This window comes from Rana temporaria, chromosome 5 (assembly GCF_905171775.1).
Source record: "Rana temporaria chromosome 5, aRanTem1.1, whole genome shotgun sequence".
Classification (NCBI taxonomy): Eukaryota; Metazoa; Chordata; class Amphibia; order Anura; family Ranidae; genus Rana; species Rana temporaria.
In genome coordinates this window covers 391,703,114-391,719,353 of record NC_053493.1, presented here as the reverse complement: position 1 = coordinate 391,719,353, position 16,240 = coordinate 391,703,114, and the positions used below count along the sequence as shown (strand labels likewise).

At 45.9% G+C, this 16,240-nt stretch overlaps 1 protein-coding gene across 1 annotated transcript in view; it reads left to right on the top strand.

The window, feature by feature from the left end:
* Positions 1–16,240, top strand: part of ANXA13 (annexin A13) — a 65,602-nt gene that overhangs the window by 40,602 nt on the left and 8,760 nt on the right. The window contains exons 9-10 of the mRNA XM_040354931.1: positions 2,630–2,705; positions 14,620–14,732. Of these exons, the coding sequence (XP_040210865.1) occupies positions 2,630–2,705; positions 14,620–14,732 (189 nt within the window). The remainder of the gene's footprint in view (positions 1–2,629; positions 2,706–14,619; positions 14,733–16,240) is intronic.

Below are 16,240 nucleotides of genomic sequence, written 5' to 3'. Positions count from 1 at the left end.
AAACTCAATACCAAGGGACGTATGCTGTCTGTATAAGCCGATACTTTTCTCTAAGGCTGGCATTTGGCGACAGCACATATGTCCCATATGGAACCTTTGGGACATATGTGCTGTCGCCAAACGCCATCCTTAGAGATAAGTATCGGCTTGTACAGACACCATACGTCCCTTGGTATTGAGTTTGGTATTATTGAGTTTACTGCAAAACCTTGAATGCCCCCTATGGTCACCCATAGCACACGGTTCTCTTGATGCAGACAGACACCTGTGACCTTTCCTAGTGATTTGATTAACATCTGAAGAGACCTGGAAGGCTTGTACCTTTAATTGGACAGCATCCCCTGAAGAAGGCCAACATATGGGCGAAACATATTGGGAATTCAATTTCACAGTGCTGTATCCATAAAACTTTATTCATATGTACTTGCCAATTGTTACCTTTTAAAAAATGTTTTTTTGCTCTTTAACCACTTGCTTACTGGGCACATATACCCCCCTCCTGCCCAGGTGAAATTTCAGCTTTCGGCACTGCGTCGCTTTAACTAACAATTGCGCGGTCGTGCGACGTGGCTCCCAAACAAAATTGACGTCCTTTTTTCCCCACAAGTAGAGCTTTCTTTTGGTGGTATTTGATCGCCTGTGCGGTTTTTATTTTTTGCGCTATAAACAAAAAAGTGCGACAATTTTGAAAAAAATACAATATTTTTTACTTCTTGCTATAATAAATATCCCAATTTAAAAAAAAACACATTTTTTTCTCAGTTTAGGCCAATACGTATTCTTCTACATATTTTTGGTAAAAAAAAAAAAATCGCAATAAGCGACTGGTTTGCGCAAAAGTTATAGCGCTTACAAAATAGGGGACAGAATTATTATTTTTTATTATTTATTTTTTTACTAGAAATGGCGGCGATCTGCGATTTTTATTGGGACTGCGACGTTATGGCGGACACATCGGACACATTTTTGGCGCCATTCACATTTATACTGCGATCAGTGCTATAAATATGCACTAATTACAGTATAAATGTGACTGGCATTGAAGGGGTTAACACTAGGGGGTGAGGAAGGGGTTAAATATGTTTCCTATAAAGTGTTCTAACTGTAGGTGGAGGGGGGGTGACTGGGGGGGGGGTGACCGATCTGTGTCTCTATGTACAAGAGACACAGATCGGTCTCCTCTCCAGAGACAGCACCGCTGTCTCTGTGTAAAACGGCAATGAGAGATGATCTCATATGTTTACATATGAGATCATCTCTCATTGGCCGCACAGATCGCATCGCAAACGGCCACTCTGATTGGCCGTTCGCGGCGATCTGTAATTGGCTGTGTCCGAGGGACACGGCCAACACAGATTTTCCCCGCTGCGCGCTCTGGAGCGCGCGCGGGGACCGCCCAAAGGGGCGGACGTCAATTGACGTCGTGTTGGCTTTTGGGATCCGCGCTGTAGCCGTCAATTGACGGCAGGCGGATCCCAAGTGGTTAAATAAAAAATCTTTTATATATCATAGTTGATATTATTTCATCTCATTCTGCACGTTGAAAATATATCCTCTTGTATTTATTTATTTATTTATTTATTGTGTAAAATAGTTTGCAATGCAAAGTGAAACCACCTATTAAATTTAAAATCCATCTATGGGCAGGATAATTTTACAATCTTTAGATATGTTATATCCTTACCTCTGCTGTAATGTAATTTGCTGCAGGTTTTTATCCAAGAAATGTTAAAGAGTTTCTTTAGGTTGTCCAGAATAGTACAGTTCCCGCTTTACTTCATCCCGCTCTAGACAAGTGCTGTAAGTCTCATAGACAACCCCGCTGGTGTCATGTCTCTACCGGCCACCCATTTGACATTTCACACAACACACATGTCTAGAGAGGGCCAGAAGTAGAAGCTGAAATCTGCATGGGACATTGAGAGGGGCAGGGCCGATCCTAGAGTCACAGGCGCCTGGGTGCAGAAATATTTTTGGCGCCCCCACATGGGCGTTGTCATTTTACTAACTCCTCCCCTTTACATCTCATTATACATCACATCTGTAGATGGACTAGGAGCAGGAATGGGCAGGGGCTGTGTAGCCTATGCAATCTATCATGCCATAAAACATCTAGAGCAGGGGCAGCCCAGAGCACGTGTAAAGGGATGCTGGGGATGCCATCCCCCAGCACACTGAACACTGTCACTCACCTCGATTCTCTCTCTGTGCAGCCTGAGATAGAGATGGGAGTGGGAGGTATTCCCACTGGAGTTGGTGGAGTGCGGGATCCAAGACTCCCAGTGTTAAGAATTCATTCCTACACATCAGCACTCAGCAGCCACTGAAAACTAGAACTTTCATGTCAGGAAGAGGAGCGGCCCCTCCCCTGAGCATTGCCAGGCTGGACGGGCTGCCTTATGCTCACACATCAGTTCTGGACGGACACACACCTATGCTCAGAACACTAGCACAAACAAAGAGAGAAGGAGGGAGGGGAGAACTCTGGCACTTCGGCGCCCCCACCTTTGCAGGTGCCTGGGTGCAATGCACCCTGCCTATGATCAGCCCTGGAGAGGGGTAAATGTTAGCCTTTTCAAATAGTGAAAGTGTCACTTTATATAACTTTGTGGTCCCTTTTCTTTTCCAGCTGCATGGCAAAAACATTGAAGACGTGATCAAAAGTGAAACATCTGGCAATCTGAAATCAGCTTATCTGACAATAGGTAAGTTCTGTTGACAAAATGTCATTAAATTTTTCATATATTTGGTAAATCAGTTTGGGGTGGAGGAACTTGACTGGCCTGCACAGAGTCCTAACCTCAACCCGATAGAACACCTTTGGGAAAAATTAGATTGGAGACTGGGAGCCAGGCCTTCTCGTCCAACATCAGTGCCTGACCTCACAAATGCGCTTCTGGAAGAATGGTCAAACATTCCCATAGACACACTCCTAAACCTTGTGGACGGCCTTCCCAGAAGAGTTGAAGCTGCTATAGCTGCATAGGCGTGCGCACAGGGTGTGCCAGATGTGCCTGGGCACACCCTAATCACCCGTGTGGTGCAGATTCCCAGTGTTTAGACCCCTGATATTTCACTAAAGCCCTCTAATGGGGCTCCTAAAATATATATATATGTATATGTATATTTTTTTTATTTAAATAATAAAAAAATAAATAAATAAAAATAAAAAGTACTAACACCGTCCACTACCTTATTGACACCATCAGTATATATACACATGCACATACATACATATGTGTTTGAGCTTTGGGGTGCACACCTTAATGCAATAGGCTATGCACACCTATGTATAGCTGCAAAGGGAGGGCCAACTCAATATTGAACCCTACGGACTAAGACTGGGATGCCATAGAAGTTCACGTGCGTGTAAAGTAAAGCGTCCCAATACTTTTAAAAATATATAGCCAGATTCAGAAAGACTGGCTTAAGTTTGTGCGGGCGTAGCGTATGTCATATACACTACGCCGCCGTAACTTAGAGAGGCAGGTACCGTATTCACAAAGAACTTGCGTCCTAAGTTACGGCGGCGTAGTGTGAATGGGCCGGCGTAAGCCCGCGTAATTCAAAGTAGGCTGGTAGTGGGCGTGTTGTATGGTAATGAATCGTGACCCCACGTAAATGACGCGCCTAACGAACGGCGCATGCGCCGTCCGTGGACGTATCCCAGTGCGCAAGCTCAAAATCACGTCGCAAATAGTCAATGCTTTCGACGTGAACGTAACCTACGCCCAGCCCCATTCCCGTACGACTTACGCAAACGACGTGAAATTCGACGGCTGTTCGGACGTCCATACTTTGGCTGCGCCATCTTTTAGGTGGTTTATCTTTACGCCTGAAAAACGCCTTACGTAAACGGCGTAGCTTACTGCGACAGGCGTACGTACGTTGGTGAATAGGCGTATCTTGCTGATTTACATATTCTAGGCGTAAATCAACGTACACGCCCCTAGCGGCCAGCGTAAATAGGCAGCTAAGATACAACGGCGTAGGAGACTTACGCCGTGTCGTATCTTAGCAACTGAGAAATGTATCTCATTTTGAGAATACACTTAAAGATACGACGGCGCGGATTCGGACTTACGACGGCGTATCTACTGATACGCCGTCGTAAGTCTTTCTGAATCCGGCTAATAGTGTATGTGTGTATGGCCAGCTCAATTTTGAAGTTTTGTAAATACTGGCGTTTCTCCGCCATCCTTTTCACTTTTCTGTTTACCCTTGTATCTCTTTCCACTGGCTTTCACTGCTTCATGCAATCGCAAGGTGCTATCAAATAGTTTTGAGACTAATTTTGTAACACGCCAACAGATGGCAGCACAAGGCTGCACACACAGTCACAGGGAGCGCCAACCTTCCTATGTCAGTGTGCCAAAAAACATTGGGGTTTATTTACTAAAGCTAGAGAGGGCAAAATGAGTCCCAATTCTGCAGAGAAACCAATCAGCTTTCAGGTTTTATTGCTGAAGCTTAATTAACTACTTTCCGCCCGCACTATAGCCGAAAGACGGCTACAGCGCAGGCCTTAATTGCCGGGATGGTGTTCATGGACTTTCTGCCGAGCAAGCATAATTCACGTGCGGTGCGCTCTGTGATCACCGAGTCTATCCCGGGCCCCTTACCACGTGATTAAGTGTCATCCAATGGCGGCTGATCATGTGATGTAAACAGGACCACCAGGGATGGCCACCACTGATGACCACCAGGTATGGCATCCCTGGTGGCCATGGGTGGCAATGTGTGCCCACACATGGTGCCAATCAGTGCCCATCAGCAATACCTGCTAGTGCCTCCTAATCAGTGATGCCCATCAGTGCCATGAATCAGTGTCCAACAGTGCCCATCCATGCCCATCAGTGTCCACCTACCAGTGCCCACCAGTGCCACACATAAGTACCCATCAGTGCAGCCTTTCAGTGCCCATCAGTGTCGCCTTTCAGTGCCACCTATGAGTGCCCATCTGTGCCGCCTATGAGTGCCCATCAGTGCTGCATATCAGTTCCACCTATCAGTTGCCATTAGTTCCGCCTATCAGTGCCCATCAGTGTTGCATATCAGTGGCCATCATCAGAGCCACCTCATTGGTGCCACCTCATCCGCGTTCATCAGTGCCACCTTATCAGTGCCCATCAGTGCAGCCTCATCAGTGAAGGAGAAAACATACTTATTTACCAAATTTTATAACAGAAACTTTTTTTTTCTTCAAAATTTTCAGTCTTTTTTTATTTGTTTCGAAAAAAAAAAAAATCCGCAGAGGTAATCAAATAACACCAAAAGAAAGCTCTATTTGTGGGAACAAATAGGTAGATTCACGTACATTGGTGTAACTTTAGGACGGCCTAGCCTAGCCTGTTTAGGCTACACCGTCGTAAATTATCTAGGCTAGTAGTGATTTTCAAACCACTTACCTGCTAATCTACGGCGGCGTAGCCTCAAACGAGCGGGCGTAATGGCGCCTAATTCAAATGACTTGGAGGGGGGCGTGTTGTATGGAAATGAGGCTTGACCTCACGTTTTTTGACACTGCGCATGCGCCGGGCGACTACATTTCCAAGTGCGCATTGCGGCTAAGTACGCCGTACGGGCCTATTGATTTTGACGCGGACGTAAACGACACAACTCCCGATTCGCGGACGACTTACGCAAACGACGTAAAAAATTCGAACCTCGCGGCGGGAACGGTGGCCATACTTTAACATTGTTATTCCACCTCATAGGTGGAATAACTTTAGGCCGCCTGAGGCCTTACGGAAACTACGTTAATCGACTGCGGCGGGCTCGCGTACGTTCGGGAATCGGCGTAAAAGCTAATTTACATAATCTACGCCGGCCGCAATGGAAGCGCCACCTAGCGGCCATCCAAAAAATTGCAAGCTAAGATAGAACGCCGCAAGCCGGCCTATCTTAGCTTTGTTTAAGCGTATCTCTGTTTGAGCATACGCTTAAACAAACGCCGGCGTAGATTCAGAGTTAGGTCGGCTTATCTACTGATAAGCCGGCCTAACTCTTTGTGAATCTACCTAAAAATGATAAAAAGTTTGTTTGGGTACAGTGTAGCATGACTGCGCAATTGTCATTCAAAGTGCGACAGCGCTGAAAGCTGAGAATTGGCCTGGGCAGGAAGGGGGGAAAGTGCCCGGTTTTGAAGTGGTTACGTTTGCCTGCCCCTGCCCTAACCTTTTCCCGCTCTAAAACGAAAATAAAGCATTTTGGTTGGAGTTTGGCTTTAGCACTGAACAAACACCAAGCTTTATCGGGCTTCGGTACAAGGTGCAGTGACATGTGAGTCATACAGAGATGTCACACTTCTCTGCAATTCGCTTTTTGGGAACGGATTTGTTAATATGTCAGCAGAATCTCACGCATGTCCTGCCCCCTGCCTGACCCAGAGCCTTCTCTGGAAATTCCCAGAGGAATTCCACTCCTGTCTGACTGCAAATAAATTGAATTATCCAGTTAGGAGAGAATAAAAATAATTCATGCTCATGATGACATGCTTTGGGCTGCAGTAACCACACCATCAATGGCGGAACAGTGCAAGTAGCAGCCTGCATGGCTGGGGGTGGAAGGGGGGCATATTAGGGGGTCCTTGAAGCAAACTAAGTAAAGAAAATCTGTGCATGTGGAGAATCCAGTATTGTATCACCACTTGACCTCTGGATCAGTTGCATGTTTTGCATAACGGCACTGTGTTACTTTAACCACTTAAGCCCCGGACCATATCGCTGGTCAAAGACCAGAGCACTTTTTGCGATTCGGCACTGTGTTGCTTTAACTGACAATTGCGCGGTCGTGCGACGTGGCTCCCAAACAAAATTGGTGTCCTTTTTTCCACACAAATAGAGCTTTCTTTTGGTGGGAAAGTCGAACAATGGCGGGACTATAACGGTGCAAGCAGAAACCCATAAAGAAAAAATAGAACAAGTACTATAAATTTTAATAGTTTATTTAAAAAAATAGCGTCAGGTTGTAGGACATATCATAGACTCTAACGGAGCCCAATTCATAAATCAAAACAACCTGAACAGGTATAACAAAGTTAAAAGGTTTCCATAACAGACATAAATACTGTAGCAGAGATCACAACCCGGTTGGTAAACCCTATATATTTCGCCTGGTTAGGCTTCTTCAGGGGTGGTTGAGATCAGAGTTTGGATTCTGATAATAACATACAGAAAAAAGAAAGAAAATTAATGATTTATACATAGATATATTAAATATACATAAACAATAAATAGAGTATATAAAGTCGCTCTGTCAGTGTATATCAACATAATGCCCACCTGCTGGTCCGTAGTGGATGTAAACAAACAGCAGGGTGTATAATACCCTGATACCATCACCTGCCTGAAAAATCAGGCCAGATGGACACAAGTTGACAGCCAAAAGGATAACCTAGGCAGGAGACAATGAGACCGCTGCAGATGGGATTCACACAGTCCCCAACCATCGGAGAGGCAGGGGGCGGCACCCAGAAGCAAAGTGGCCAACTGTGGAGAAGAGTAGTAATGTCAATATCTATTGTAAAGTACATAAAGAAATATTTATTTAATAAAGAGTGAAGATAGAGTGTACACTCACAGTGCTCAGGTATACAGGTATAGCATCTGTGGAGACTAATGCCTAGCTTGAGACCGGAGGCTGGTCAGATTTGTGACAAGCTGATCCAAATGTTGTGTCAAACAACAAAAAAATAAAAAAGAGAACGGTTAGAGATCAAGCAGGAGAAATAAATAAAAGGAAAAATGGAATAAATAGAAGAAAAACAAACAGTTTGCTTATATATTATATTTAAAATAAGTATAGTGATCATCAGCAAAAAGACTGTTCCATAGTAAAGAAAATCCAGAAAAAGAAGAAAAAAGAAAAAAAAAAAAAAAAAAAAATATTCGAGAAAAATAACAAGCCAAAAGACTTGGACACGCAAAGGAAACAAATTTGTATAGTAAGCAGCTGGTAAGCATAATAGGGAGAGTACCTGGTTCGTCTGTCTTAGCAGCACAAGTTAACTCCACAGGAGTGCACAACACACTGACGCTCCACAGCCAGACACAGTTCAGATATACCCCTTGGCCCCTCCCACACGTCCGTGCGTCATAGGAGGCGCGGTCGGGCGTGAGCGGACACAGAGTGCCAGTGCACAGACACCCCAGCTGGTGCTGGACCGGAGGCCTACAATCCCCAGCAACCCCTGGGTTGGAAGGCGTGGACGGTCGAAATATCGGCCAATCACAACGCGCCGGGGGAGGGGCACCGCCGTACAACGGAGCGGCTCGTAGACAAGGAGAGAAACCCAAGTCCAGGAGCCGGGAGTGGCCGAATCACCGATGGAGGGGGAGGGGAATCAACAAGCAGGAGGGGGAAAGAAAGCACTGGCAAAAACGGGCTCACAAAGTGAAGCCCTTGGGTGTCCAAATGGAAGGGGACAAAAGGCGAAAAGACAAACGCAGCAGCATCATAAATCCTGCAGATGATATAGGATTGTCCAATAGGCAAAGAAATTGCAACTCGGTAAATAAAAAGGATATGTCAAGGCCCGTACCTTAAAGGTGCAGGGTCATTGAAAAAAACCAACATGGATATAGGCAGGGTGGCAAGAGCACATATACAATAGCAGAGCGATTCACAACAAAGTTCATATAAATGGACAATACTCATAAAACAAAAAAATATAATATAATTAGGGTCAAACATTTCTGGAGCAATCATATATATATAAATAGAATCCCATGCATATATATACATTTAACAAAATGCCAAAAATAGCGGGGATAGTGGAAAGGGAGAAAAGGAAGAGAGGGGGGGAAAAAGGGGGAGAGAGGGGGGGGGGGAAAAAAAGAGGGGAAAAGAGGGAATTGGAACAAATTATCAAAGGGAAGGGGATGTGAAACAAAACAGACAGAGGATGCAGAATGACAATTGCGCGGTCGTGCGACGTGGCTCCCAAACAAAATTGGTGTCCTTTTTTCCACACAAATAGAGCTTTCTTTTGGTGGTATTTGATCACCTCTGCGTTTTTTAGTTTTTGCGCTATAAACAAAAATAGAGCGCCAATTTTGAAAAAAAATAATATTTTTTACTTTTTACCATAATAAATATCCCCCAAAAATATATAAAAAAAGTTTTTTTCCTCAGTTTAGGCCGACACGTATTCTTCTACATATTTTTCGTAAAAAAAAATCGCAATAAGTGTTTATTGATTGGTTTGCGCAAAAGTTATAGGGGTAGATTCAGGAAGCTTTTACGGCGGAGTATCTCCAGATATGCCGCCATAATTTCAAATCTGCGCCGGCGTATCGTTATGCCGATTCTCAAAGGCAGATACTCTAAAAAAATAGGCTTCCTCCGCCGACGTAACTTGAATGCGGCGGCGTAGAATTGTGTGCAATATTACGTTGGCCGCTAGGGACGCTTCCGTTGTTTTCGGCGTAGAATATGCAAATTACCTAGATACGCCGATTCACAAACGTACGTACGGCCGGCACAATTTATTTACGTCGTTTACGTTAGGCTTTTTCGGCGTAAGGTTGCTCCTGCTATTAGGTGGCGCAGCCAATGTTAAGTATGGACGTCGTTCCCGCTTCGAAATGTGAATTTATTACGTCGTTTGCGTAAGTTGTTCGCGAATAGGGCTGGACGTAATTTACGTTCACGTCGAAAGCAATGACGATTTGAGTCGGAATTTCGAGCATGCCGTTCGTAAAAAACATAATATACGTGGGGTCAACCTAATTTGAATAAAACACGCCCCCTCAACATCATTTGAATGACGCGCGCTTACGCCGGCCCCATTTACGCTACGCCGCCGTAAGTTAGGAGGCAAGTGCTTTGTGAATACAGCACTTGCCTCTCAAACTTACGGCGGCGCAGCGTAAATACGATACGCTGCGCCGCCGTAAGAAGGGGTGCAGCTACCTGAATCCAGCCCATAGTGTTTAAAAAATAGGGGGTAGTTTTATGGCATTTTTATTAATATTTTTTTTTTACTAGTAATGGCGGCGATCAGCGATTTTTTTTCGGTACTGTGACCTTATGGCGGACACTTCGCACACTTTTGACACATTTTTGGGACCATTGGCATTTTTATAGCGATCAGTGCTATAAAAATGCATTGATTACTATAAAAATGACACTGGCAGGGAAGGGGTTAACACTAGGGGGCGGGGAAGGGGTTAAGTATGTTCCATGGGTGTGTTCTAACTGTAGGGGGGGTGGCCTCACTAGGGGAAATGACTGATCGCTGTTCATACATTGTATGAACAGACGGTCAGGCATTTCTCCCCTGACAGGATCGGGAGCTGTGTGTTTACACACACAGCTCCCGGTTCTCGCTCTGCCCGGCGGTGATCGCACCCGCTGGGCACGTGCGTCGCGATCAGGGACGAGCAGGGGCGCGAGGCGACGTAGAGCTATGGGCTCTCGCGCAGGGGAGCCGACCTGCCGTCGTAGAACTGCGGCGGCTGGTCGGCAAGTAGTTAACTGACAATTGCACAGTCATGCAGCGCTGTATACAAATAAAATGTCTATCCCTTTTCTCCACAAATAGAGCTTTCTTTTGATGGTATTTGATCACCTTATTTTTTTGTGCTATAAACAGTGGCGGCCCGTCCATTAAGGGCACCTCCCCCCTTCGGCATACGGCTCTTAACGAATGTGTTGGGCCATTAGCTATAATGATCATATACGCATGTGATCTAACATGGAGAGATGGTCATCAAATGAAAGCGGTTGTCACCTGGCACTGGATCCCAGTATGTACCCCAGAAAATTGAAAAAATAGACTGCCATAGAGAAGCCCATCTATCATTTAGTTTTTAATAAAAAGTAGTAAAATATTACTTCACATACAGAGTGGAAATCCAGCAAGCTGTTGACTTGTGTAAAGCGGCAAGCGGTGGCGAACCGTGCGTGATTTCATCACCTACAAGCCACTCCCAATGCGTTTCGTCATCAGTGATGTATTTGGGGGATGGGCTGAACAATTTTTTTATACCAGTAATAGCGGAGATCAGCGACTTATAGTGGGACTGTGATATTGCGGCAGTGAATCAGACACTAACTGACACTTTTAACACTTTGCAGGGACCAGTGAAACTAATGCAGTGATCAGTGCTAAAAAAAAATGCACTGTCACTAAACTAATGACACTGGCTGGAAAGGGGTTAAACGTCTAGGGAGATCAAATAGTAAACGATGTGCCTAGCCACTGTTTGTGTTTATCATGTTTGCTGATTTTACTAGGGGGAGAGATGGATTTGGGTCCCTGCTTTGCAGGAACATAGGGCCAGATTCAGGTACATTTGCGGCAGCGTAACGTATCGTCTTTACGTTACACCGCCGCAAGTTTCCAGTCAAGTGCCTGATTCACCAAGCACTTGCGTGTAAACTTTTGGCGGCGTAGCGTAAAGCCGTCCGGCGCAAGCCCGTCTAATTCAAATGGGGCGTGTACCATTTAAATTAGACGCGTTCCAGCGTCGAACGTTCTGCGCATGCTCCGTTTGGAAATTTCCCGCCGTGCTTTGCGCGAAATTACAGGCGCCCCGATGTGTTTGTGAATGGCAACGTGTGTAACGTACTTACGCAAAAAACAAAAATTCAAATTCTACGCGGGAACGACGGCCATACTTTAACATGGCTGGTCTAAAGTTAAGCCATGAAAAAGCAGGCTTAACTTTGCGACGGGAAAAAACGACGAGTACCTTCGTGGATCGCCGTAAAAGCTAATTTGCATACCCGACGCTGGAAAACGACGCAAACTCCACCCAGCGGCGGCCGAAGTATTGCAGCCTAAGATCCGAAGGCGTACGAAGCCGTAAGCCTGTCGGATCTTAGCCAAATGCCGTCGTATCTTGTTTGTGAAAATTTGAAAATACGCCGGAGTATCAGTAGATACTCCGGCGTATTTCTTCTGTGAATCTGGCCCATAGAATCCAACCCTTTCCCCCCTGTCAGAACATAACTTTGCCTTGTTTTTGAGTCTCTACCCAACGATCGGCAGGTGCCGGCAGACATCAAGTGCCCGGCACCCCCAGATCAGCATCTGCTATGAATAATCACAGCAGAAGCAGTGCGCCGGAGGCACGCACTCGCCCCCTGCAGGCAGAAGTCAACATATACATCCATGATCCAGCACACAGCTGCCACCCCTAACATCTTCCAAAATTCAAATGTCGAATAGATTAAATTTGGTTTCAAATTAAAGTCTATTCAATTATAATTTAAATGGAATCCTATCCAATCAAATCAATTGATTCAAATTCGAATAAACGAAACAAATTTTGAAAACGAATGAAACAAATGTATGTAAATAAGAAATCAAAACAAAATAACTTTTTTCCGTTCTGCACATGTCTAGTAGTTTCCTTCCATGCTTCAAAGGTATGCTGGTAGGGTAATTGGCTGCGGTCTATAATGGCCCTAGCCCAGCCTTTCTCAATCATTTCTCCCCAGTGGAACCCTTAAACTCATTTTCAGGTTTCGGGGAAACCTTAGTAAGATTAGTCCACCGGGGCTGATTGGGAGAATGCCACTTGCATTGGTGGTGGTAAGCAAGGAGAATGCCCCCTAATGCCGGGTACACACGAGAGGATTTATCCGCGGAAACGGTCCTCCGGACCGTTTCCGCGGATAAATCCTCTGAGGATTTCGATCCGCTGGATTGTACTCACCATCGGATCGAAATCCGTGCCGAATTCACACCGCGGTGACGTGTCACGCCGTCGCCACGATGATGACGCGGCGACGTGCGCGACGCTGTCATATAAGCAATTCCACGCATGCGTCGAATCATTACGACGCATGCGAGGGATGGTTTCGGACAGATCGATCCTGTGAGTCTGTACAGACCACTGGATCGATCCGCTGGAGCCGATTCCAGCGGATAGATTTCTTAGCATGCTAAGAAATTTTTATCCGCTGGAAATCGGTCGGCCCGAGAAAAATCAGCGGAAAAATATCCGCTGGGTTGTACACACCAGCGGATCTATCCGCTGGAACTGATCCGCAGATAAATTCCAGCGGATAGATCCTCTCGTGTGTACGGGGCCATACAGTATTGCCCAGAATGATATTCTTGCAGTCATACTATTGGCTCTGCCAAGTGGGGTTGGACCTGGAACTATGCAGGCATCATCAGATGGGAGGTCAGTTAGCCACAGTTCAAGGAACCCTTTGCTGCCCCTGGAAGACTGCTAAGTGGGAGAGTCTGCCTTCCCTCTAACCACCTGATTAACCGCTTGCCAACCGCCTCCTGTATATTTACGTCGGCAGAATGGCACGGCTGCGCAAAGCAATGTACAGGTGCGTTGCTTTGAATTTGCCGCCGTGTTATAAACAAAGCATTTCCCTGTTCTGCCTAGTGACAGGACACTGATATACTGCTCCCTGTCATCAGGAGCAGTGATCAATGTCGTGTCACTGGTAGTCCAGCCCCCCCACAGTTAGAATCACTCCCTAGGACAAACTTAATCCCTTCCTCACTCCCTAGTGGTAAACCCCTTCCCTGCCAGTGTCATTTACACAGTAATCAGTGCATTTTTATAGCACTGCTCGCTGTATAAATGACAATGGTCCCAAAATAGCGCCAAAAGTGTCCGACGTGCCCACCATAATGCCGCAGTCGCGATAACAATCGCTGATCGCCGCCATTACTAGTAAAAAAAAAAATATTAATAAAAATGCCATAAAACTATCCCCTATTTTGACGCTATAACTTTTGCGCAAACCAATCAATATATTTTGCGATTTTGTTTTACTAAAAATATGTAGAAAAATACATATTTGGCCTAAACTGAGAAAGAAATTTAGTTTTTTTTATATATTTATGGGGGATATTTATTATAGCAAAAAATAAAAAAATATAGCTTTTTTTCAAAATTGGCGCTCTTTTTTTGTTTATAGCACAAAAGCAGAGGTGATCAAAAGCCACCAAAAGAAAGCTCTATTTGTGGGGAAAAAAAGACATCAATTTTGTTTGGGATCCATGTCGCACGACCGCGCAATTGTCAGTTAAAGCGACGCAGTGCCAAATCGCAAAAAATGGCCTGGTCATTTGGCAGCCAAATCCTAGTAGTTAACCTCAGTGCTGCAGCTCTGGCATCCCTTCACCCTTAGGACTGACGTGGGCAGCAAAAGGGCAAAAACATGTTGATTTGCATTTTTACCAACCCCTGACCACCCACCTACAAAATAACAGCTGCTCAGGTTTTACCACACTGCTGCGTTGGCAATACTTTGTTCTGCGTTGTGGTAAATTTAACTCAGCATGTCATGCTTGGAGGTGGTGCCGCTTGCCACATGAGCCCATAGAACTCAGTGAGAGTGTGCCATAAACATGTGCCAACTGCAGGTGTTGCAATGCAAAATTTTCTTTGGAATCCGAAAAAAAAAAAACAGGAATTCAGGAGGTGCCTGCAAACCACCACTTATCACCTCTGAAAAGTGACCCACCACAGATCGCTTTTCAATGGGGCAGTAAACTCGCCACCTGTGTGAATGAGGCCTAAGGATACATTTGTTGCTTGCAGTGTGAAGAACTTTTTATAACCGTGACAAACTACTAGATATCTTTTTGTATACTGATGTGTTAATAAAGCAGCTGTGTATGTGTTCTCTTTGCAGTACAATGCACTAAGGATTGTCAAGCCTACTTTGCCAAAAAACTTTACAAAGCCATGAAGGGCGGCGGGACAGATGAGGACGCACTGATCCGAATTCTGGTCACCAGGGCAGAGGTAAGTGTCCATACATTGGCCTAGATTCACGTAGGGCGGCGTAAGTGTGGGCGGGCGTAGCGTATGGTATTTACGCTACGCTGCCACAACTTAGAGAGGCAAGTGCTGTATTCACAAAGCACTTGCGTCCTAAGTTACGGCGGCGTAGCTTTAAATGTGCCGGCGTAAGCGCGCCTAATTCAAATTGTGAAGAGGTGTGCGTGTTTTATGTAAATAAAGCATGACCCCACGTAAATGACGTTTTGAACGAACGGCGCATGCGCCGTCCGTGGATGTATCCCAGTGCGCATGCGTCGGATAGAATGCCTAAGATACGTCGAACACTGCCTACGACGTGAACGTAACTTACGCACAGCCCTATTCGCGTACGACTTACGCGAACGGCGTAAAAAGATACGCTTCTTCCGACGTCCATACTTTGCATGGGCTGCGCCACCTAGAGACCAGCTTTATCTTTACGCCGGCGTATGTCTTACGTAAACGGCGTAACTAAATGCGACGGGCGCACGTACGTTCGTGAATCGGCATATCTAGCTCGTTTACATATTCGATGCGGAAGTCAACGGAAGCGCCACCTAGCGGCCAGCGTAAATATGCACCCCAAGATACGACGACGTAGGAGACTTACGCCGCTCGTATCTTGGCCAAATCTATGCGTAACTGATTCTATGAATCAGGCGCATAGATACGACAGCGGCCATTCGGACTTACGACGGCGTATCTGGAGATACGCCGTCGTAAGTCTTTGTGAATCTGGCCCATTATGTGCACATAAGTGATCCCACATGCCATTCATAGTATTTATAACAGCGACAAATCTTTACAATATTCACCAAACTGTCAACTTTGAGGCCATACAGATTTATTATTTCAAGGAAACAGATTTTTTGAATGCTTAGGTGTGCGTTTACGAATCTGCGATCGGGGCTGCCTTTACACATCGCGGCCCTTTACCACATAGGAAGCTCTCAGAGGGAGCCAGGGCTGGACTGGGACAGCAATTTGACCCTGGACTTCATCCAGACTGGCCCACTTGGACAGGTCTCTCCCATGGTGGCCGACAACTCCCGCAACTTCCCCCCCCTCGGCCACTCAAGCCCCCTCTCCCCCTTTACTAGCCACTTTATTAGAGCAGAACGGCTGGTACGGTACCAGTGGGGAAGCTAGACATTATTTCACCCGGGGCAAAGAATCAGTTCGGTCCCAGGCCATAGTTGTTGAGTCAGCTGTCTGTCCCCTCCCCCCATGCTCCTTTGTTGTCCCCCCCCTGCTCCTCTGGTCCTCCCCCTGCTTCTTTGTTCCCCCCAGGTGAGCGCTGCGGGGAGGGAGAGACAGAGGAGCAGAGGGGGGCGGCAGTCTGCTGTCACTGAAGCCAGCCCACTGAGCCATCAGCCCACCGGGAAACTCCCTGTAGTCCCAATGGCCAGTCCATCCCTGGAGGGAGCCCATTTATTTTGCAATTCCCTGGTATGGAAGAGAAGTGAATGGAATATACAGTGCCTTGAAAA